Here is a 25,876-nt window from a genome sequence, read left to right as displayed (position 1 = left end):
GATACCATCCTCATTTCATACAGATGGCTGGTGGAGGTGCTGGCCTTGTGTGTTGGTTGAAAGCATAGATTACAGTTTGTAACATTGTTCCCAGTGTTGATTGGGGTCCTTTGGTTTGGAGCTGAATGGAGGGTCTTAACCAAAGACTTTGTCAACTCTTTGGAAGTCTTATCTGCAGATCTCTGGATCTGCATTATGGGGTGGAGAATTGCAGGACTCCCCTTGATAGGTCAGGGGTGCACTGCACAAAGGCAGCAGCTACTCAGGTAGTAGAGTACTTGCGGAGTGCATATAGGGGTTATTGAGGCTAGGCAGTAGTTTCAGGTACTATGATCAACACTTGCCAGTAGATGCTGCATTCAGAGTAAAGACACTTGACTGCCATAATTTTCTTAGTAAATTGTAATACTATTCATAACAAGGTTACTGAATTTGCTGCCCTCCAGTGAAGTTCTCATGCTCAAATTATTCTTGGGACCTAGAGCTGGCTGAAACCAAAAGTAGAAAGCAAGTAGAAAGCTCTGAGATTTTAGTGAGTCATGGAAAGTATATGAGAAACGTAGAATAGATGCCGTAGGAGGGGGAGTGTTAGTTGTAGTTGCCAAAATCTGTTGAGGTTGAAATTGAGTGTGAAAATGATGTTATATGGTCATGTATAACAGGTCTAGATGAAACCAAGTTAATTGTTGGGTTTACTTACTGGCCAGCCGATTCCGCTGTGGCAGTTTGAGTCAATCAAAGAAGATCTATGATGAATAGTGTGTAAATAACTAGATCATGCAGTTCTAGTTGGAGGCAACTTTAACTTTCCAAGCATTGCAGGCGGTACAGTCAGTATTGCAAAGTATTTTTGAAGACATTTGCCAAAAACTGTCTGGAGCAGCCAGTTTGGCAGCTCATATGTAATGGGAATACCTTATACCTTGTAGCTACAAATAGGCTGGACCTTATTGATGGTGTAGATATAGAGATGGAGATTAGTAATTTTAATCTCAACATATCGACTGGGGTTACGGAAGTTAATAAATCAGTTAAAGAGGTTAGGAGACTATTTCTGCTAGAAAGAGCAGAAAAGCAATTGGTAGCATCTCATTTAGACAGTGAATTGACATCATTTATTTCCATTATGATGGGCATAGAGGAATTATTGGCAAAGTTTAAATAGATTGTAAATCATGCTTTTGAGAAGTAGGCACCTAGTAACTGGCTTAAGGACAGAAAAGACTCACCATTGTTTAATGACAACAGAAAATGCTGAGGACACAAAGGCTGTTGCACTATCAGTTCAAAAAGAATGTGCAAATTAAAACAGACAAAGGTTAGTAGACATATGAGCATCTTTGAAAAGATCTACGCATGAAGCATACAACTACTACCACTGTCATGTGTTAGCAAAGAACCTGGCCGAGAACCCAAGAAAATTATGGTCCTGTGTAAATAGCTAAGCAGGTCTAAGGCTTTCATCCACTCACTCATTGACCAGTCTGGTGTGGCAGTAGAAGATGGCAAAAGGAAATCGTAAGTTTTAAATTCACTTATTATGAGTCATTCATGCAGGAGAATTGTACAAACATATCATTGTTTGACCATCACACGGAGTCCAGTTTGGGCAACTTAGTAATGAGCACCCATGGTGTAAAGAAACAACTGAAAGAGTTTGAAAACAAATAAATCACCAGATCCAGATGGAATCCCAGTTCGGTTTTACAGAGTGTCCATTACTTAGCTTGCATTTATCGCAAATTTCTCTCCCAGTGCAAAGTCCTAAGTGACTGGAAAAAAGCACATGTCTCCTGTATACAAGAAGGGAAAAGAACTGACCCACAAAATTACCAGTATCATTAACATTGGTTTGCTGCAGAATTTTGGGACATATTCTGAGTTCCAGTATAATACATTTCCTTGAGACTGAAAAGCTTATGTCCATAAATCAACATAGTATTAAAAAGCACTGCTCGTGCGAAACTCAGCTTGCCCTTTCTCACATGATATACTACAAATTATGGATGAAGCGCAACAAACAGGTTCCACATTTATTTCCGAAAATCATTCAACACGGTGCCCCACTGTAGGCTCTTAACAAAGATACGAGCATGTGGAATAGGTTCCCAGATATGTAACTGGCTCAAAGACATCTGAAGTTATAGGACCCAGTGCATTGTTCTCTATGGCTAGTGGTCATCAGGGACAATGATATCGTCAGGAGTGTCGTACAGAAGTGTTATAGGACCGCTATTATTTTCTATATATGTAAATGGTCTGGGAAAGGGTAGGTAGCAGTCTGAGGTTTTACTGATGATGCTGTGGTGAATGGGAAGGTATTGAAATTGATTGACTGTTGGAGGGTAAAAGATGTCTTTGACAATGTTTCTAGTTGGTGTGCTGAATGGCAGTGATTTGTAAATGCAGAAAAATGTAAGTTAATGTAGATAACTATGAAAAACAAACCAATAATGTAGGGATACAGCATTAGTAGTGTCCTGCTTGACACAGTCTTGTTTTAAATGTATGCGTGTAACACTGCAAAGTGATATGAAATGGAATGAGCACGTGAGGAGTGCAGTTGGGAAGGCAAATGGTCAACCTTATGTCAGTCTTGTTGTTTTAAATATCTGCGTGTAACACTGCAAAGTGATATGAAATGGAATGAGCACGTGAGGAGTGCGGTTGGGAAGGCAAATGGTCAACCTTATGTCAACAAAGATAATCCATTTTTGGAAACATAATTTAATTGGGTAGAAGAAAATCTACTCACCAAGCAGGGCAGGAGAAAACATATATAAAAGATACTATGTATGTAAGCTTTTGGAGCCAATGGCTACTTTTTCTGGCTGAAGGGTTTCAGGTGAAGGAAGAGGGGTGAATGAAAAGGACTGTTGAGAATTAGGAAAAGGGGTAGTGTTTGGAAAAGTCACCCAGACTCCAGATCACGGGAGACTTACCAGACAGGACGAGAAAGCTTGCATACTTAATACTTTTTATATGTGTGTTATCCTTCTGCCACTTAGTGAGTAGAATGGTCAGCTTTGGATTATTAGGAGAAAAGTCTGAGGGTAATTTGCTTGTCTCATATGTCTTGCTCACCAGATGGTAGAGTTTTGTCAGGACTGGCTCTCCCAAGGCTGTCAGTAGTCCTAATGGAATGTTGTCTACTCCCGGGGCCTTGTTTTGACTCAGGTCTTTCAGCGCTCTGTCAGACTCTTCATGCAGTATCATATCTCCCATTTCATCTTCATCTACATACTCTTCCATTTCCATAATATTGCCCTCAAGTACATCGCCCTTGTGTAGACCCTCTATATACTCCTTCCACCTTTTTGCTTTCCCTTCTTTGCTTAGAACTGGGTTTCCATCTGAGCTCTTGATATTCATACAAGTGGTTCTCTTTTCTCCAAAGGTCTCTTTAATTTTCCTGAAGGCAGTATCTATCTTACACCTAGTGAGATAAGCCTCTGCATCCTTACATTTGTCCTCTAGCCATCCCTGTTTAGCCATTTTGTACTTCCTGTCAATCTAGTTTTTGAGATGTTTGTATTCCTTTTTGCCTGCTTCATTTACTGCATTTTTATATTTTCTCCTTTCATCAATTAAATTAAATATTTCTTCTGTTACCCAAGGACTTCTACTAGCCCTCGTCTTTTTACCTACTTGATCCTCTGCTGCCTTCACTACTTCATCCCTCAAAGCTACCCATTCTTCTTCTTCTGTATTTCTTTCCCTCATTCCTGTCAACTGTTCCCTTATGCTCTCCCTGAAACTCTGTACAACCTCTGGTTTAGTCAGTTTATCCAGATCCCTTCTCCTTAAATTCCCACCTTTTTGCAGTTTCTACAGTTCATAACCAATAGATTGTGGTCAGAGTTCACATCTGCCCCCGGAAATGTCTTACAATTTAAAATCTGGTTCCTAAATCTCTGTCTTACCATTATATAATCTATCTGAAACCTGTCAGTATCTCCAGGCTTTTTCCATGTATACAATCTTCTTTTATGATTCTTGAACCTAGTGTTAGCTATTATTAAGTTATGCTCTGTGCAAAATTCGACCAGGCAGCTTCCTCTTTTATTTCTTACCCCCAATCCATATTCACCTACTACGTTTCCTTCTCTCCCTTTTCCTACTGCCGAATTCCAGTCACCCATGACTATTAAATTTTTGTCTCCCTTCACTATGTGAATAATTTCTTTTATTTCATCATACATTTCTTCAATTTCTTCGTCATCTGCAGAGCTAGTTGGCATACAAACTTGTACTATTGTAGTAGGCATGGGCTTCGTGTCTATCTTGGCCACAATAATGCGTTCACTATGCTGTTTGTAGTAGCTTACCCGTACTCCTATTTTTTTTATTCATTGTTAAACCTACTCCGGCATTACCCCTATTTGATTTTGTATTTATAACCCTGTATTCGCCTGACCAAAAGTCGTGTTCCCCCTGCCACCGAACTTCACTAATTCCCACTATATCTAACTTTAATCTATCCATTTCCCTTTTTAAATTTTCTAACCTACCTGCCCGATTAAGGGATCTGACATTCCACGCTCCGATCCATAGAACGCTAGTTTTCTTTCTCCTGATAACGACATCCTCTTGAGTAGTCCCTGCCTGGAGATCCAAATGGGGGACTATTTTACCTCCGGAATAGTTTACCCAAGAGGATGCCATCATCATTTAACCATACAGTAAAGCTGCATGTCCTCAGGAAAAATTACGGCTGTAGTTTCCCCTTGCTTTCAGCCGTTCGCAATAATCAGCACAGCAAGGCTGTTTTGGTTAGTGTTACAAGGCCAGATCAGTCAATCATCCAGACTGTTGCCCCTGCAACTACTGAAAAGGCTACTGTCCCTTTTCAAGAACCACATATTTATCTGGCCTCTCAACAGATACCCCTTTGTTGTGGTTGCACCTATGGTACAGCTATCTGTATCGCTGAGGCACGCAAGCCTCCCCACCAATGGTAAGGTCCATGGTTCAAAGTGAATTATATCACTGATCTTTGAAGGGTATCCTGTATCTTAATTAAATGATTAATAAATATATGTTACAGGTTGAATAAGTCACTATCTGTTACAAGGAAAGCACTTAAAGGTAACATGGCAGTGACTGTAGAGATGATTTGATCTTAATCATATGTTAAGAAAACTGTATTGCTGTAGAAGGCAAACAGAATACAAATAATGCACGTAACAATGTGAACTAAGGCCAGTATATGGTACACTTTGTCATTTACGCCGTGATGTATAAGTGTTGTTACATTTTCTGCTTTCAGCATGTAGCCTAATACATTGTGTGTATAACATTAGATGACCTTTATTGTGCCCACCAGGTGGCACAGTGACGTAGGATTTCTAAGGTTTTGTGACAATATTATGAACAAGATAGTTTGCTGAGATGCTGAGTCACAGATAGACGCAACAAAAAGACTGTCAAACAAGCACACTCTCAGCCAAAAAAGCCTTCTTCGGAATCAGACAAAACACACACACACACACACACACACACACACACACACACACACACACACACACACACAAAAAATCAGTCTCTGGCTGCCAAGGCCAGTTTGCGAGCATCAGTGAATGATGGGAGAAGCAATCTAGGTGGTGAGAGTAAGGAGGAGATTGGTGCGGGAAGGGGGAAGGATAGCAGGGTAGGGGTTGGTGAATTGTGACTTGTGGAAGCATACAGGGACAAGGTGGAGAGAGGATAGGGCAGATAGGTGCAGTCAGGAAGTTAGATAGATGGCGGGGTTGGTGGGCATAGAGGGGGGGGGGGGGGGGGCAGCAGAAAGGACAGAAGAAAAGATTGATAGGTGGGTAAAGGATAATGTCTAACAAAGGTTGAGGCCAGGAGTGTTATGGGAACATAGGATATATTACAGGCAGGGTTCCCACCTGCGCAGTTCAGTGGTGTAGGTAGGAAAGATCCAGGTAGCACAGGCTGTGAAGCAGTCACTGAAATGTAGAACACAGCAATGTGCTGGGTTCTGCATGGGCATGGCAACCAACAAGCTCTGTGTCTGTATGAATGGCTACTGTCGAATTATGGCCAAGAAACAGCTGGACAACCCAATTGCTGAGCATGCTGCTCAGCATGATGTTCTTCATTTCAGTGACTGCTTCACAGCCTGTGCCATTTTTCCCTTCCTACCAACATCTTTCCTACATTGTTTGATTTTTGAGTTTTCCCGAGACCACTTTATGAAAATTCCTTAGATCAACAATACCATGTCATTCTTTTACCATCACCATTATTGACTTTTCACTCTCTGAGTACAAGCAATCCATGTGCCGTGCCAGTTCTCTGTCTCAATTTCTGAAGCAGGTTCATTTCTCAAAGTAGATTATTAATAAACAAATGCATTTTTGCTCCGTTTATACATTTGTTTAGTTATATCTTTTGCTTTTAGGATTCATGTTTTTATTGTATATTGGCAAGACAGATGCTAATGCTATGATACTGTGGTAATCTGTTCATGTATAATGTACAAAATAACACTTTAATTTTGTAAGTAAATTGTCAATCATTATTTTAGAGCTTCTCAAGCAGAGTTGAGAACGCCTCGGAATAATGGAATCACAGAAGTTCTTGGGTGATGCACAACCGAATAAATTGTAACTCTTACTGCTGTGTTAATTCTATGTGAACCTAACATCAACCAGTTTGTTTGTTTGTTTGTTTTTTAGATGCTACCTGAGTATCAAGCACAAATATCACAACAGGAACATATCAAAGATTCTGGAAGCACTTTGTCCCGTCTCTTTAACCGCTACGACTTCATTGAAACTTCCTATCATTTTCTGCTTAAGCACATTGACTTACATCTTTGTGATGATCCAGGTGGTAAGTAATTCTGTCACTCAGCCTTTATAGATGATGAAAATGAGCAATAGTTTTATAATTTCTAAATACCGCATACCAATGTGCAATATTATGCGGTTACATTTCTGTGACGAGAGACACAAAAACGTGCTAACTTATTATAGCACAACTCACGACTGAGCAGGTGCATCAATGTGCCGCTTGGACTAGAAGCAGTTTAAAGACAAAGGTCAAAGATATTGTGCCTATGCAAGCCTGCAGGGTTGCCACATCTTGCAAAGAAAATCAGTCTCATTACTTTATTGTCGCACCTTGTAGAAACTGTTGCCAAAATATCAAATAGGGCTATGAAAGCCTCTAATTCAGCAAATAAGGAAAGAAGAAAATAATAGTGCATACTAAGCTGCAACTTCTAGCAGAAAGAAAACAAATTGCAAGTAATCAGCCATCTTGAACTTTTGTAGATCTGTCGTTTTCATTTACATACACTGAAGAGCCAAAGAAACTGGTACACTTGCTAAATACCTTGTAGGGCCCTTGAGAGCACGCAGAAGTGCAACAAAATGATGTGGCATGGACTCAGCTAATGTCTGAAGTAGTGCTGGAGGGAACTGAAATCATGAATCCTGCAGGGCTGTCCATAAATCCATAAGAGTATGATGGGATGTAGATCTCTTCTGAACTGCACATTGCAAGGCATCCCAGATATGCTCAATAACGTTAATGTCTGGGGAGTTTGATGGACAGTGGAAGTGATTAAAGTCAGAAGAGTGGTCCTAGAGCCACTCTGTAGCAATTGTGGACATGTGGGGTGTTGCCTTGTCTTGCTGGAATTGCCCAAGTCCATCGGAATGCGCAATACACATGAATGAATGCAGGGGATCAGACAGGGTGCTTAAGTACGTACTATCTGTCAGAGTCGTATCTAGACATATCGAGCCCATATCACTCCAACTGCACATACGCCCCACCATTACAGAGCCTCCACCAGATTGAAAAGTCCCCAGCTGACATGCAGGCTCCATGGATTCATGAGGTTGTCTCCATATCCGTATGTGCCGATAAAATTTGAGACGAGACTCGTCTGACTAGGCAACAGGTTTCCAGTCATCAACAGTCCAATGTCGGTGTTGATGGCCCAGACGCTTTGTGTCATGCAGTCATCAAGGGTACATAAGTGGGGCTTCAGCTCCAAAAGCCCATATTGATGATGTTTTGTTGTTTTACACGCTGAGACTTATTGATGGCCCAGCATTGAAATCTGCACCAATTTGCACAGGGGTTGCAGTTCTTATCATGTCAAATGATTCTCATCAGTTTTCGTTAATCCCATTTTTGCAGGATATTTTTCCAGCCACAGCAATGTCGGAGATTTGATCTTTTACCAGATTCCTGATATTCACAGTACACTCATGAAATGGTCGTACAGGAAAATCCCCACTTCATCGCTACTTGGGAGGTGCCATGTCCCATCACTCATGTGCCAGCTATAACACCATGTTCAAACTCACTTAATTCTTGAAAACCTGCCATTGCAGCAGCAGTAACTGATCTAACTACTGCGCCAGACACTTTATGTCTTATATAGGTGGTGCGACCACAACACCATATTCTGCCTGTTTACATCTCTCTGTATTTGAATACGTATGGCTATACTGGTTTCTTGGGACTTCAGTGTGTAAAGTTATGGTGTTTTGATAATTTTTACTTTTTGACTGTCATCCCAGATATAAACCAAATAGCATAAACAAAAATATACATATTACAGGCCACTGAAGATGCCTATCAAGTGCTTTTCATAATCTTCACATGTGTATTTGTGATGAGACACAATGTGTAGCATAGATTATTTATATAAAGCATAAGATCAAAATATGGTAATGTAGTCTTACCAAAACCGATTATCCAAGTAAATATTTTACTAGTGATCTTGGCTTTTTGAAGTTTTTCTGCTGAGTTTAATATGGTGCTGTATACTGTCCACATTCTGGCACAATGTCAGGAATATATAACAAATGGTAGCAGGTAATGAGCACTAAACAAAATTAAAAAGAAAAAAACTGTTTATTCTTAAAGTCTCAAAATACGCCACTTAGACTTTGGGGGGGGGGGGGGGGGGGGGGGGGGGAACATTTTTTTGTAGAAAATGGCTGCAGTATTTTTTTGCAGTATTTCTCAAGACAAAATTTTGTCTATTGTCTGCAGATAAAGACTGGATGTTGCAGTGCACTACTAAAAGCTCTGACTCATCCCCTGGACAGCCTGGAGTAGGGTGGTAGACTGGTTTGTCCCTTTGTTGGACACTCCCTGCCACCAGGGTCACTGGCCGCTGCTTCCGTGAAGTGACATAACAGAGGGGTGTCCGAGATTTTGCGCGACCTGTTTGTGACTCCACGAGTGCCAAAAGAAAGGCGATTGCAAGATATTTCCTATTGTTGCAGGGGTATAGAAAATGGAGTAGTGGTATTTGGTGCAAGGAGAATATGACCAAAACAGTGACGGCTGTGTGTCACTGTGTATCCTCTGTCGTAAAAGGTGAAATGTAATTAGTGTATTTGAAACAGCTTAGGATGGAAATAAGGAAAAGGGGAATGATTTAAAAGGCCGATGCTACCAGCAGAGAGAAGTAAGCTTAATAACTAGTAGATTATCATAGGAAGGTAGGATTAAATTGAAATTTATTAGAGTGACACTGATAGTGATTATCGTAGGAAAACTACAATTAGATTGAAATTTACTAAAGTGATACTGATAGTGATTTTTAATTATGAGCAATTGAAACCAAAGAGATGGGTGATTAATGAACAAAAGGAGAGACTAATAATTGCAATGGTACTATTACAGAATGGAAGTGAATAAACTGAGCAAATAAAAATAGTATTAGCAGTAACTAAAATTAAGTAAACGTCCGAGCTACAGGTACAAAAAATAATACAAAGTTAATACAATTAAAAAAAATTAGTTGAAGGTACAAATATGGGGATAATTAAAAAGTTAATACAATTATGAGACAGTATATCTGAGTATAGGGGATGTTACAATTTGCAAATGGTGTTAAGTTTACACTTTTGGCTCGAGTAGCTTCACTTAATACTATTCAGTTCTGTCATGTTTGTGACTGTATTCTTTCCTGCTGCTGTCTTCATGATTACTCTGCCATCCTGAGCCCACACATTCAGAAGACCGAAATGGGATATGGCACTGTTTAAAATCTTTAGCCATTCGTGTGTCAGATCTTCCCTTATTATAAGCGCTGTCTTGCTAACCTCTCCTTCTGGGTAAAGAATTCTGCCCTTTTTCAGTATGAGACAAATTTAACTATTGTCGGACGAGGTTTGGTAGCACCTGGTAGTTTTCGTTCCACCCGATGGCTCCTGTCAATGTCTACCTTAGTCACTTCAGTGCCTAATTTTTCACGTGCAACCTGTATAAGCAGTTTGTCTGTGCCTTCTTCCTTATTTTCTGTTACGGCAAACAGTCGTAGACTATTTCGCCTTTGGTACTGTTCTAGCTCGTCTGTTGCGGCAGATAGTTTTACTTCCAACTGTCATGCCTTTTTCTCATATTCAGACACAGACTTTTTTAATGCTGTAATTTCGGCAGTATTGGCCTCAACAGTTTCACCATTTTGGCCAATACTGCTGCCGTTACTGTATCTGATATAGTGCCTGCTATCAGATTGAGATTGTCTTTATCGCGAAGCGCAGCGTTTACCTCAGAGCGGACCAACTCAGCTATACCGGGAGCCATGGCCACATCTTCCACCAAGAGCAAGCCCGCTGCACCTGCTGCTTCCCTGCTGCTGGACGCGCTGCTGTTCACTCTCCTGTTTACCATTTTCTCCAGCATAGATATGGTGGAGCACAGAAAAAATAGCACTACCACACAGAACACTGTTGTTTACACAATTTCCACTGGTACTAGACAACACCATCTACGAGAGCACCTTCGAATTCAACTAAATGTCGCGAGATTGAACTTAACACATGTTACACTGCAGCCGCCATCTTACAGGCCTTACATGGATGAAAGAAAGAAATTACTGGTTTTATTGAAGCAGGTGTCGTATTGCCTAGAATAACAACACCCAAAATCTCTGCACCTGACTAAGAAATACCAATTTTGATTCTATTCTAATAAAATTAATAAATTGCTGTCATTACCTTCAGACATTAAGTGTATCGGGCAGAAGAAAGTTTTAGTACTGCAGACAGACACACGTTTAAAGTAAAACTGACATCATCCCAGCTTCAAAGACACCCCATTAGACAAAAACAGGACCACTTATTTACCTGATATCGTGTTAGGATCAGTTGCTTCACTGCTAATATACAAACTAACATAGAAATGCACCAAATCTCAAACTTCTGGAACTTTAATCACCATTTAAGAGAAAAACATAGACATGAGATAGAGGAAAGTTAAGGAAAACAGTGTAGGTAAAGGAGTAACAACAACATAACATGCACAATCAAAAGATATCAAAGCAGCTAGTAAGTTAATGGAAGTAACATAAATTAAAACCGTCAGTTTTTGAATTCCAGAATTTGGCTGATGAGCTTGTAGTACTGAGCATAAAAGGGAGTGCCAGCATTTAGAAAGCCACTATTGTTTGCTAGGTGAAACAAAAGACAAAGGCGTAAAAATATGATATAATAATGTTTATTTTATAATTATCTTTTATAGCACATTTTATGAGTTGGTAATATTATTACAAGAGTCATATACGTGTAGTGAATGGCAGTTCTTATTATATATTTTAAAGACAATCAGTATATGTTGTTAAAAAAGCATTTTTCTCATTTTTGTTTTTTTTGTTTTTATTTGTATATTTATTGGTTTTAGATGGACGATCTGTGCATCCAGATCTTCAGGATGGTGGTGCGTTACAGATCAACCTCCAACAGCTGCAGGTAACATTATATTGAACAGTTTTAATAATTAATTCATTTTACAGAGCAGCAACAGAACATTGATCCAAAGCTACTTTTAAGCAAGTTCTTTTGCTCATATGGCAGCATTGAATAATGATGTGAAATTTTCATAAATGACAGTCTAAATATGATGTTTGTAGTATACAGTGTGTGCCTGCATTGTTCATTTTGTTCCCCTTACACAACACAGAATTGTTAGCAAATTGTGTTTCCTTTCATTTCCGTAGTAAATTTTTTCCTTGTCTCTTCTGTTGTTTACTAGAAAAATAATTATTATTTTTGAGAGAAGTGCTTTGTGTTGTTCTAATACTTGTTAAAATCATTTGAAGTTCTAGCTTTTAGAAACAGTGATCCGTTCTGTATGGACAGATGCAGGAAAACTGCATATAAGAGAATAATAAGTAAGTCACAAACCTTAGTACACCTAGCTGGGGAAAAGTTTAAATGTTCGAGATTATAGTAGGTGAGAGCTGGACCAGTGTAAGGCTCAAGCGATACAAACCACCACTTGCGGTGTCAAGCTGAGGGGGCCACCAGAGACACCACAATTGTACGATTTCTATTCAAGACGTATTAAAGTAATTTGCAGCCTCTTTGTGAGGCTGAGAGGGACGCCAGGATCACCCAAGTGCAAGACTTGTGTAGTGTGTGTATCAGTAGTAGTGAAGTGCGAACTGACGCAGGTGAAAGGATAAGGTGATAACATTGGGTGAGGGAGGCACCAAATGATGAGCCGTTTATGTGAGTAAATGATTTCTAACCGATCCTGCATCAAAGACTTCGAGGACAGTTAACGAGGATAAGGTAAATGATGTGAGGTTACAGGCATAAGACAAAAGAATTAAAACAAAAGGAATATCAAGGATACTTAGACCGTCTTTATATGTAATGGTGGTGGTAGCAGCAGCAGTAGAAGTAGTAGTAGCATTTGTTGTTGTTGTTGTTGTTGTTTCATTCAGCCCTTACAAGGATATTGGCTATCACGCGGTATTACAATTTAAGAATAAAGAAGAAAACATAATTCATACATACAGACATTTATATACTTATGGGTATAGTGTGACAAGGATGGAACAGGTAGTCGGCTATGGTATAGAAAGTAATACTATTTACTACAGAGCTTTGGTACTTTTAACTGTCTTTTTAAATAAGTTAAAGAAGTTGTCATTTAACAGCCTCTTTAAATAAGTTGCTGTAGTACTTGTGATCTCCATAGAAACTTTTTTGTACAAGGTTATTCGTTGGTAGAAAATGCTGCTTTGAATTTCCTGTTTAGTATGCACTCAATAGAGGTGCTATCTACATTTAATTTAACCAAGTCATTTTCCCATTTTGAAATAGAAATTCATGACATTTGTTATTGTTGTGTTCAGCGTAACTTTATTCCGTATTGATCCATTGCAAACAGAGTGTTTAAAGTGCTTTCTCTGCAAGGAGTTCTCTTGTTTTCTCAGAGACTATAATATTGTTGACATCAGAAAAAAGGTTTTTTTTTCTCCAAGTCTAGCACTGCTGGGAAAGCCAGTGATATGTATCTGCAACAATATTGGTCTTAAAATGCCAGCCTGAGGAATTCTTACATTAATATATTTTGGTTCTAATAAGTTTTTCACTGATACATAGCTTTATTTGATGTTTGTGTGATCTGTACTCCTTGTACCCTATCTGTGATTGGAGCCAGTCATCAGCTGTTCCTCTTATCCTAATGATTCTAGCTTATTTAATAGGGTCTTATGATCAGCATCACCAACATCCTTAGCAAGATTTATGAGTGTGTCAAGAGCAATAAGTACCACTTTTCAGAATGAGATTTTCACTCTGCAGCGGAGTGTGCACTGATATGAAACTTCCTGGCAGATTAAAACTGTGTGCCGGACCGAGACTCGAACTCGGGACCTTTGCCTTTCACGGGCAAGTGCTCTTTCAAGTGAGCTACCCAAGCACGACTCACGCCCCGTCCTCGCAGCTTTACTTCTGCCAGTATCTCGTCTCCTACCTTCCAAACTTTACAGAAGCTCTCCTGCGGAACCCGTAAAGCTGCGAGGACGGGGTGTGAATCGTGCTTGGGTAGCTCAGTTGGCAGAGCACTTGCCCGCGAAAGGCAAAGGTCCCAAGTTCGAGTCTCAGTCTGGCACACAGTTTTAATTTGCCAGGAAGTTTCACATCAGCACACACTCCACTGCAGAGTGAAAATCTCATTCTGGAAACATCCCCCAGGCTGTGGCTAAACCATGTCTCCGCAATATCCTTTCTTTCAGGAGTGCTAGTTCTGCAGGGTTCGCAGGAGAGCTTCTGTAAAGTTTGGAAGGTAGGAGATGAGATACTGGCAGAAGTAAATCTGCGAGGACAGGGTGTGAGTCATGCTTGGGTAGCTCAGTTGGTAGAGCACTTGCCCGCGAAAGGCAAAGGTATCGAGTTCGAGTCTCAGTCCGGCACACAGTTTTAATCTGCTAGGAAGTTTCAGTACCACTTGTGTTAATTCTACTGTGGCTGATTCTGTACTTCTGCTACATTGGACTCCAGACTGTAACTTGCTTAGAAAGTTGTATTTATCCAAGTAATTCATTGATATGTCTTTTTTTTATCAGTTGTATTATTTTTGAGAATGATGACAGCAGGGAAATTAATTTGAAGTATTCTGTGTATTTGGTATTACCTTTCTTTAGCAGAGGCACAGTTCGTACCTGTTTCGACTACTCTGGAAAATTCCCCAATGTGAATTATGTTAGTTATGAGAGCTTATACATCCTGCATGCATTTTTTTCAGCAGACAGGTTGATACTTCATTGAAGCCTGCTGACTTAATTTTTTAAGGTTTGTACATCTCAAAATGATTTGCTAGTGTTCTTGAAACATCATGCAATGATTCCTGGTAAGTCTTTTGTAGGTGTGCAGGTTTTGTCCATAGATGGTTTTACTTCCATTATTTTCCAAAAATTGTCTGTGAATCCAAGATATTTTACAATATTAGAGAAGTGAAGTTGCTATTCACCATATAGCGGAGATGCTGACAATTATAGCTTTCAGCCATTAAGGCCTTTGTCAACAACACACACACACACACACACACACACACACACACACACACACACAGAGGCAAATACAACTTCCACATACGTCTGCAATCTCGGACAACTGAAACGACATTGCGAGCAGTAGCACCAATGCATGATGCGAGTGGCGACTGGTTGGGGTAAGGAGGAGGTTGAGGCGGGGATGGGGAAGGATAGTATGGTGGGGGTGGCGAACAGTGAAGTGCTGCAGTTTAGACGGAGGGCAGGAGAGAAGGTGGGGGGGGGGGGGGGGTAAGTAGCAGAAAGGAGAGAAATAAAAATAAATTAAAAGACTGGGTGTGGCGTTGAAATGATGGGTGTGTAGTGCTGGTATGGGAACAGGGAGGGGGCTGGATGGGTGAGGACAGTGACTAACAAAGGTTGAGGCCAGGAGGGTTATGGGAACATAGGATGTATTGCAGGGAAAGTTCCCACCTGCGTAATTCAGAAAAGCCGGTTTTGGTGGGAAGGATCCATATGGCACAGGCTGTGAAGCGGTCATTGAAATGAGGGATATCATGTTCGGCATCATGTTCAGCAACAGGGTAGTCCACTTGTTTTTTGGCCACAGTTTGTCGGTGGCCATTCATCCAGACAGACAGTTTGTTGTTGGTTGTCATGCCTATATGGAATGCAGCACAGTGGTTGCAGCTTAGCTTGTAAATCACATGACTGGTTTCACAGATGGCCCTGCCTTTGATAGGGTAGGTGATGTTACTGACAGGACTGGAGTAGCTGGTGGTAGGAGGATGTATGGGACAGGTCTTGCATCTATGTCTATTACAGGGGTATGAGGTAAGTGATTGGTAGCAGGGGTTGTGTAAGGATGGACGAGTATATTGTGTAGGTTCGGTGGGTGACAGAATACCACTGTAGGAGGGGTGGAAAGGATAGTGGGCAGGACATTTCTCACCTCAAGGCACAATGAGAGATAATCGAGACCATGGCAGATAATGTAATTTAGTTGCTCCAGTCCTGGATGGAACTGAGTTACGAGGGGATGACCCTCTGCAGCCAGACTGTGGAACTTTGGGAGATGGTGGCAGACTGGAAAGATAAGGCACAGGAGATTTGTTTTTGTACAAGGTTGGGAGGATAATTACGGTCACTGAAGGCTCAGTGAGACTCTCGGTATATTTTGAGGGGGTCTGCTCGTCACTGCAGATGCGATGACCCATGGTGGCTAGGTTATATGGAAGGGACTTCTTGGTATGGAATGGGTGGCAGCTATCAAAGTGGAGGTATTGCTGGTGGTTAGTAGGTTTGATATGGACGGAGGTACTGATGTAGCCACCTCTGAGGTGGAGGTCAACAACTAGGAAGGTTGGGTTGAGTAGGACCAGGTGAAGCAAATGGGGGAGAAGTTGTTGAGGTTCTGGAGGAATGTGAATAGGGTGTCCTCAACTTCAATCCAGGTAGCAAAAATATCGTCAATGAATCTGAACCAGGTGAGGGGTTTAGGATTCTGGGTTTGTAGGAAGGATTACTCTAGATTTCTGATGTATAGGTTGGCATAGGATAGTGTGATGCAGGTGCTCATGGCCATACCCCAGATTTGTTTGTAGGTAATTCCTTCAAAGGAGAAGTAATTGTGGGTGAGGATATAGACTAGGAAAGAAGTTGTTAGTTTGGAATCCATAGGGCGTCTGGAAATGTAGTGTTTGATAGCAGCAAGGCCATGGGCATTAGGAATGTTAGTGTACAGGGAGGTGGCATCAATAGTGACGAGCAGGGCACTGTGTGGTAAAGGGACAGGAACTGTGGAGAGTCAGTGGAGGAAATGGTTGGTATCTTTTATATAGGAGGATAGGTTCCGGGTAACAGGTTGAAGATGTTGGTCTGTGAGAGCAGAGATTCTGTGAATGGGGGTGCAGTAACCGGCCACAATGGGGCATCCTGGGTGGTTGGGTTTATGGGCTTTAGGAAGTATTAGAAGGTGGAAGTGTGGGGAGTGGTATGGGTAAGTAGATAGATGGACTCTGGGGAGAGTATCTGGGATGGGCCTAAGGATTTGAGTAGTGGCTGGAGATCCGGATTACTGGAATGGGGTCACTGTGGCAAGGTTTGTAGGTGGAAGTATCTGACAGATGACGAAGATCTTTTACAGCTACGCCACACTGTTCACTGCCTATATTTGTGGCCACATGGTCAGTCACCAATCCAGTCATTACTGTTACCCTCACCACACAATTGACCAACATGTGATGTAATTGGATAGATTAAAAAATCTACTCACGAAACAGTGGCCAATCAGTTGAAGGGAATCAGAAGAGGGATGTAAAGGAAAGGAAGATCAGTCTTTCCATCTCATCACGTCTAGTAAGTCCCCCCTAATCTTGGGTTCTGGATGACTTTTTTGAACTCTCCCCATTTTATAAACCTCACTAGCCCTTTTTCTTTATCCCTCTTCCTTCCCCTTTAACCTTTCTACCAGAAGAAGGAGCCTCTGTCTCTGAAAGCTTGCTCATTTCGTTAACCTTTATATGTGTTTTCTCCTGCTGTCACTTGGTGATCAGATTTTCTTTATCTATTCATTTGTATTGTATTTTCACAGATTGACCAATGTAGACATACATAAACTGCGAAAGATGTTTATTGGGGGTGCTATAAGATTCATTTGTTATGTGTTTATATCTGTATCTTCATACAGAATTATGTTAACATTTGTTGTTGAGATTTTATTGTAAAAAGTGTCCACTCTGCCACTAAGTGATCGATACAGATTCAAAATGATTAATTTCTTACTGATGTCAAGCCCTGTTAAGTCAATAACTGACATTTTGAAGTGTTTGTCTTCACTTATAATACTAAGGTCAGGTTTTGGTTTAAACTTGTATCTTAGATGTGATAGAAAAGCATACTCCTCCACCCTTTGAAGTAGCGCTACAGAAGAGTCTATCGATTATCTGTATTTGTATCACTCAAATTACGTCTTGAAATTTAAGCACAGTTTGGTGTCTGACTTCTGTGTTGTTATCCAGATTCCCTCTGTGGTTACTCGTCATAGTGGGTTTAGCCACTGAAGTGTTCTCTGAAGCCCTGGCACAATGTGCGTGGCCTGAACGAGAAGCATTGGCTGAGGATGTCACACCTTCTGTGACCTTCTGACTCTGTTCAAAGACTTTTTGCTATGACAGACAAACATCACCATGTTGGACCTTTGTTCTGTGATGAAATGTAATAGGTTGCACATAATTGCTGTATAGTAATAGAATAACATATCAGTGTTTGTGTCTGGTGCAAACTCCTGGGAGAAGGGCCAGCCATCTTTCACCACCTTGAAGACCAAGTTTTTGTGCAGTCACCTGTTTTTATGGACTGAGTTACTTTGGGATTGATTAATTACATAGGTTTTTGAAATAAAACAAGCTGTTGGCATGTTTACTTTCTCATCAACTTTTTGTATTGTATTTAGTTACTTGATCAGTATTACAAGGAAGTGTAAAATTTACTCAGATTTTTTTTCAGGGAGTGGTACTCCTGACAGAATGGAATTACATATAAACAGATGTTGCACTCTAACATATAAACAAGTGTCTTTTCTTTTTGTGTCTCTTCGTGTTGTTTGACTGCATACGTGGCATGATCCTTGGGTCTTAGACCATTGTGCCACAGTCTGTGGTACTGGGGAAGGAAAGTGCCTCTGTATATTGAGCAAGCAGTAAAGGAAACAAAAGAAAAGTTCGGAGTAGGTATTAAAATCCATGGAGAAGAAATAAAATATTTGAGGTTCGCCGATGACATTGTAATTCTGTCAGAGACAGCAAAGGACTTGGAAGAGCAGCTGAACGGAATGGACAGTGTCTTGAAAGGAGGGTATAAGATGAACATCAACAAAAGCAAAACAAGGATAACGGAAAGTAGTCGAATTAAGTCGGGTGATGCTGAGGGAATTAGATTAAGAAATGAGACACTTAAAGTAGTAAAGGAGTTTTGCTATTTGGGGAGCAAAATAACTGATGATGGTCGAAGCAGAGAAGATGTAAAATGTAGACTGGCAATGGCAAGGAAAGTGTTTCTAAAGAAGAGAAATTTGTTAACATCGAGTATAGATTTAAGTATCAGCAAATCAGTTCTGAAAGTATTTGTATGGAGTGTAGTCATGTATGGAAGTGAAACATGGATGATAAATAGTTTAGACAAGAAGAGAATAGAAGCTTTCGAAATGTGGTGCTACAGAAGAATGCTGAAGATTAGATGGGTAGATCACATAACTAATGAGGAGGTATTGAATAGAATTGGGGAGAAGAGGAGTTTGTGGCACAACTTGACCAGAAGAAGGGATCGGTTGGTAGGACATGTTCTGAGGCTTCAAGGGATCACCAATTTAGTACTGGAGGGCAGTGTGGAGGGTAAAAATCGTAGAGGGAGACCAAGAGGTGAATACACTAAGCAGATTCAGAAGGATGTAGGCTGCAGTAGGTACTGGGAGATGAAGAAGCTTGCACAGGATAGAGTAGCATGGAGAGCTGCATCAAACCAGTCTCAGGACTGAAGACCACAACAACAACAACAACTTCTGTTACCCAAGGATTTCTACTAGCCCTCGTCTTTTTACCGATTTGATCCTCTGCTGCCTTCACTATTTCATCTCTCAAAGCTACCCATTCTTCTTCTACTGTATTTCTTTCCCCCATTCTTGTCAATTGTTCCCTGATGCTCTCCCTGAAACTCTGTAGAACCTCTGGTTCTTTCAGTTTATCCAGGTCCCATCTCCTTAAATTCCCACCTTTTTACAGTTTCTTCAGTTTTAATCTACAGGTCATAACCAACAGATTGTGATCAGAGTCCACATCTGCCCCTGGAAATGTCTTACAATTTGAAACGTGGCTCTTAAATTTCTGTCTTACTATTATATAATATATCTGAAACCTTCCAGTACCTCTAGGCCTGTTCCATGTATACAACCTTCTTTCGTGGTTCTTGAACCAAGTGTTAGCTACTATTAAGTTATGCTCTGTGCAAAATTCAATCAGGCAGCTTCCTCTTTCATTTCTTACCCCCATTCCATATCCTCCTCATACTATTCCTTCTCTTCTTCTTCCTACTATCGAATTCCAGTCCCTCATGACTATTAAGTTTTCGTCTCCCTTCACTATCTGAATAATTTCTTTTATTGCATCATACATTTCTTCAGTCTCTTCATCATCTGAGGAGGTAGTTGTCATATAAGCTTGTACTACTGTTGTAGGAGTGGGGTTTGTGTCTACCTTGCCTACAATATGCGTTCACTATGCTGTTCATAGTAACTTACCTGTGCTCCTATTTTTTTATTCTTTATTAAACCTACTCCTGCATTACCCCTATTTGATTTTGTATTTATAATCCTGTATTCACCTGACCAGAAGGCTTGTTCCTCCTGCCATCAAACTTCACTAATTCCCTCTATATCTAACTTTAACCTATCCATTTCCCTTTTTCAATTTTCTAACGTACCTACTCAATTAAGGGATCTGACATTCCACGCTCCGATCTGTAGAACGCCAATTTTCTTTCTCCTGATAACGATGTCCTTTTGTGTAGTCCCTGTGCGGAGATCCGAAAGGGGGACTATTTTACCTCTGGAATATTTTACCCAAGAGGACGCCATCATCATTTAACCATACAGTAGAGCTGCATGCCCTCGGGAAAAATTCCGGCTGTAGTTTCCCCTTGCTTTCAGCCATTTTTTAATGTTACCGCTACTTAAAAAGTGGCATTAATGTTTGTACACAGTATCCATACATGTATGAGATCTTTTATTTCAAAACTGTTCAAATACAAAGAGAGTTTGTATTATAAAAGAATTTAGTGCTATTTGCTCTTGTGTTTTAGTAAATTGTCATGTTTTAAGCAGACTGTAGATTGTCATTGTGACTAGTTCATAGTTTCTCGTGTATCCATTGCACTAATGCCACGTGAGGCAAATGTCCAGGACTGTTCAAGCGACACTGATACTGTATCAAAGGCTTCAGCTTATCAGGAAATCTTGATCCTGTTTGAACACGAGTATCATTTGCCAAGCCCTGTCCTTCCGAAATCTTCAAAATAAATCTGCACGTGACTTGAATAGCCAAAGCTTCATCTGTGAATGAAAGACGACCCATATATACTCTATTAAACAACATAAAAATTTTAACCTTGTCAGCAGTACTTTAATCTGTGAATGTAAGACGACACTGTATTTTTTGAATGACGAATTTGGGGAAAAGCCTCATCTTACAATCGGGTAAATATGGTAGACTTTTCCACATGTACTGTATACGATGTACTCCCAACATTGCAAGTGGGTCCCTTTTCTTGTTTGCCAATCCGAGGCACTCTTTGATCTTCTTTGTCAGTTTATAAATCACCTTTGTGCCATGTTTGCACAATGTACAACTGATTCAGTGCAACAGCCTGAGAGGTACGGCAGATAGGCTGTACCTAACATTTCTTTTTACAGCGTGTCACTTAGCCAAATGTTTGATTCTGTGACACTTCTTATGTCATACATTAGTCATCTGAAAATACCGTTGCTTTCATCTTATCATCTCTAGTTTTTGCTGCCACATTAATCACTATCTCATCCAAGACCACAATAAAGAGAAGAGATGACAATGAACTGTCCTGTTTCAAACCATTTGTTTGTTGAAACCAATCTGTCCTTTCATTTCCCACTTTCACACAACTCAAGAGTCCCACAGTACATCTCTTCCAGCATGCTTGTTATCTGTTTTTCCACTCCCTTCTTTTCAGGTGCTTCCCAGATGTTTCTTCTACAGATGCTATCAAATGCCTTTTCTATATTGAGAAAAGTTACCATAAGGTCTTCCCCAAATTTATAGTGGTGCTCATAGAGCTGCCACATTGCAAATCTGAGGTCAACCAGGGGTCTACCAGGTCTGAAGCCATGCAGCTCCTCTCTCAATTTGTTCTCGACCTTTGTTCAGATTTTGCTCTCCAAGATCCTTTTATATACCTTGGCACAGTGTGGTGTCAGTGTGATTCCCTTGTAGTTCCCACAATCCTTTCTCTCCTCAGCCACTGTCATATTTGCCTCTTTTTTCTTTTACTTATATTTCTCTCTTGCTAATTCTGTCCTTCCTCATAATCACAGTCTGAAGGCATTGTTCTTCCTACGCACTACCTTCGTAATTCTTTCATTCCACTACGGTGTCTCCTTTCACTATTTTGGGCCACTTGGCCTTCCACATAGAGCTACTGCAGCTTCTACCATAGCACTTTTAAATTGTCCCCATTCCTCTTCTTCTGTTTTTGGTTCAGGCTTGGTAACCTCTCCCTTATAATCTCCTGCTATTCTTCTGTGACTTCCTTTTCCATCAGTTTCCATACTCTGATTTACCTTTCCTGGTTCTCTGTCTCTTCCATTCCTTCATGATCCTCGTGATTCTATTCCCCCTCTCAGCATCTCCCAAAACACTTACATCACTAAAATGTAACATTCGAAGAAATCTCAGAAATCTGTCCCTAGGCATTACTTTCAAAAAGGAAGGTGTTTCAGTCAATGAGTCTGTCGACCAATAATACTTCATTCTATTCTTTTTCATGTGAGTCATCACCATGCAGACTGCTAAAAACAGATACATCTCATCTGCACCTTTGTGTGTCCACTGTATTCCCCAGGGATATCCATATACCGAGCGAGGTGGCGCAGTGGTTAGACACTGGACTCGAATTCGAGAGGACGACGGTTCAATCCTGCGTCCGGCGATCCTGATTTAGGTTTTCCGTGATTTCCCTAAATCATTCCAGGCAAATGCCGGGATGGTTCCTCTGAAAGGGCACGGCCGACTTCCTTCCCCATCCTTCCCTAATCCGATGAGACCGATGACCACGCTGTCTGGTCTCCTTCCCCAACCAACCAACCTATCCATATATAATTCATTCACTACTTTGTAAAAGCTGTTAGTTTCATTGGTAATGTATCCCATTGATTGCCTATCAAAAATAAGATCAAAACCTTCACTTTCACAAGGTTCCTCACTTCATTTACAATGAGGATCCACTCCAAAACTACCAGTGTAAAATCTTAATTCTGAGGTGTAAACACACCATCTATCAGTATGCACTATTTACAACCTTTTGCTTCTTTCTCACCTGTGAAGAGCCCCCCCCCCCCCAGTCTCTGAAAATGTCAGTGTCAGTTCATGAATAATTCCAACATTACTCAATGAATCTTCACTTTCTCATTGTAACTGTAACATCTCATAGTCTTTGTGGTCTTCAAAATCACTACCAGATTCCACAGCTGAATTTACATTTAGCAGTATTTATGTAATTTCATCAACACTCAAGCCTTTCAAATGTGCCTTTCTCACCAAACACCAATGCAAAAGCGCAAGTATCGAATTTAGTTCCTGTAGATGGAATGGAAGCAAGGTCTCCTGAAAATGCACAGAGTGCCAGCTGTTCCCAACAGATGGCAGCACCATTCAATTACAGAAGGGAGAAATTGTACTGATACGGGTGCAGATACACACAACAGAAAAGTGAAAACATACATTTATGATCATAGGCTGGTGTGACAGTATGGCCGCAACCGTACTGGTCCAGTTTCAAGGGTTAAATATCTGGCACACTGTTATTTTTATGCTCATCATCTTACGTGGTGCTTGCCAAATTCTTTACTTTTTTCTTGTACATTTGCAATTGTCATTTGACTTACCTTCTAAGAAATGCATTTGTTTGAACAATCCCGCATTAACTTATCATAATACAGCTGCAGCAGCACAGTCCTCCAAAGGCCACTGTAAGGCAAAGCTTATTTATCTTTTACATTGAGAACTGAAAACTTATTCATACTAAACACTTTCTACTATTTATGGTATACACAAAATAATTAAATATTATGGCATCAGTTGTGAATAATTTCATACATATTCAAGAAATAAACCAATATGGAATGATCATCCTTCATTTGTACGTAATTGAAAACATAGGATAAAGTCGTGCTTACTCTGCCTACCCCTGCATCCCCACTAGGAAATTACATTCATCTGTTCTCATAAAAAAGTAAAAGGCACACTGTAATTTGATCTCTGATGCAGAGACTTAACAGTTGTTCACATACAGTGATTGTCAAATATCTACATGCTCATTTCCCTCCAATATTGCTTATAATTAATGCTGTACTATCACTCCACAATTTAATCTGTATCCCAAAGAAAAATCAGTATGTGATGTTCCAAGATACATTCTGTACTGTGAGTTAGTTCTACCATCATACCGAGTTCAGTTATTCATCATAGTATTTCAGCAAGACTTACCTTAATTAATCATAGTTTTATTGCCAACAGAGCTTCACATTACTCTTAGTAATCAGAGGCTTTATGGCTTTATGCCTGACCACAATGTCCATACCATTTACATGTAAAACTCCACAGCCCGACAGCCCCCCCCCCCCCTCCCTACTTTCATTTAGGCCTGATTCTTCAGATCCATGCAATAACAAAAAATCTATAACTTCTTCCACATTATACTTTTGTGTCATTGGTTGACGAACACTGCTAACTATAGTGTGTGTGTGTGCTCCTCAGCATCACACCACTATCCCCAGCTACACAGTTACTTGTAGTGTCTGTGGATCAGTTTCCCTGACCACATAACATGATCCATATGGACTTTAGTTACTCTCAGTAGTCTTTCATAACTGCCAGTACTATAGAGTCATGCAAGTAAGAAAGCAGCAGCATGGCTTTACTTTGTTTTTGTGATTTATTCAGTCCAAAGATTGGTTTGAAACGCCTCTCCGTGCTAGTCTAACCTGTGCAAACCTCTGCATAACATAGAAGAATGCTGTCCGATGAGGCGTGGCACTGCATTTGGCACACTTAAGCCCAAATAACATGTCTTACACTTACTCGAACACATATGTTTTATGTATCAGACTCTTCAGAAAGATGTGCGCTGCAAAATGAGCAAATTTTTTTTTTAATTTTTTTTTTATTTTTATTTTATTTTATTTTTTTTATGTCCTATCTCAAACGCTTGATGGAGGGGGGGGGGGGGGGGGGCACTACAGGGTTATTACAAATGATTGAAGCGATTTCACAGCTCTACAATAATTTTATTATTTGAGATATTTTCACAATGCTTTGCACACACATACAAAAACTCAAAAAGTTTTTTTAGGCATTCACAAATGTTCGATATGTGCCCCTTTAGTGATTCGGCAGACATCAAGCTGATAATCAAATTCCTCCCACACTCGGCGCAGCATGTCCCCATCAATGAGTTCGAAAGCATCGTTGATGCGAGCTCGCAGTTATGGCACGTTTCTTGGTAGAGGAGGTTTAAACACTGGATCTTTCACATAACCCCACAGAAAGAAATCGCATGGGGTTAAGTCGGGAGAGCGTGGAGGCCATGACATGAATTGCTGATCATGATCTCCACCACGACCGATCCATCGGTTTTCCAATCTCCTGTTTAAGAAATGCCGAACATCATGATGGAAGTGTGGTGGAGCACCATCCTGTTGAAAGATGAAGTCGGAGCTGTCGGTCTCCAGTTGTGGCATGAGCCAGTTTTCCTGCATGTACAGATACACGTGTCCTGTAACATTTTTTTCGCTGAAGAAAAAGGGGCCGTAAACTTTAAACTGGGAGATTGCACAAAACACGTTAACTTTTGGTGAATTGCGAATTTGCTGCATGAATGCGTGAGGATTCTCTACCGCCCAGATTCGCACATTGTGTCTGTTCACTTCACCATTAAGAAAAAATGTTGCTTCATCACTGAAAACAAGTTTCGCACTGAACGCATCCTCTTCCATGAGCTGTTGCAACCGTGCTGAAAATTCAAAGCGTTTGACTTTGTCATCGGGTGTCAGGGCTTGTAGCAATTGTAAACGGTACGGCTTCTGCTTTAGCCTTTTCCATAAGATTTTCCAAACCGTCGGCTGTGGTACGTTTAGCTACCTGCTTGCTTTATTCGTCAACTTCCGCGGGCTACGCGTGAAACTTGCCCGCACGTGTTCAACCATTTCTTCGCTCACTGCAGGTCGACCTGTTGATTTTCCCTTACAGAGGCATCCAGAAGCTTTAAACTGCGTGCCGAATGGAGTTAGCAGTTGGTGGATCTTTG

The 25,876-nt window shown here is 40.5% G+C and overlaps 1 protein-coding gene across 4 annotated transcripts in view; it reads left to right on the top strand.

Annotated features, from left to right (window-relative positions):
• LOC124804604 (UHRF1-binding protein 1-like) overlaps positions 1 to 25,876 on the top strand; it is a 433,274-nt gene that overhangs the window by 96,081 nt on the left and 311,317 nt on the right. For all 4 annotated transcript variants that reach the window (XM_047264799.1, XM_047264798.1, XM_047264802.1 and 1 more), the window contains exons 5-6: positions 6,687 to 6,843; positions 11,668 to 11,735. In XM_047264799.1, coding sequence (XP_047120755.1) covers positions 6,687 to 6,843; positions 11,668 to 11,735 — 225 coding nt within the window. The remainder of the gene's footprint in view (positions 1 to 6,686; positions 6,844 to 11,667; positions 11,736 to 25,876) is intronic.

Source organism: Schistocerca piceifrons, chromosome 7 (assembly GCF_021461385.2).
Source record: "Schistocerca piceifrons isolate TAMUIC-IGC-003096 chromosome 7, iqSchPice1.1, whole genome shotgun sequence".
NCBI classification, from domain to species: Eukaryota; Metazoa; Arthropoda; class Insecta; order Orthoptera; family Acrididae; genus Schistocerca; species Schistocerca piceifrons.
The sequence above is the reverse complement of the archived record's forward strand: the minus strand, read 5'-3'. Positions and strand labels throughout refer to the sequence as shown.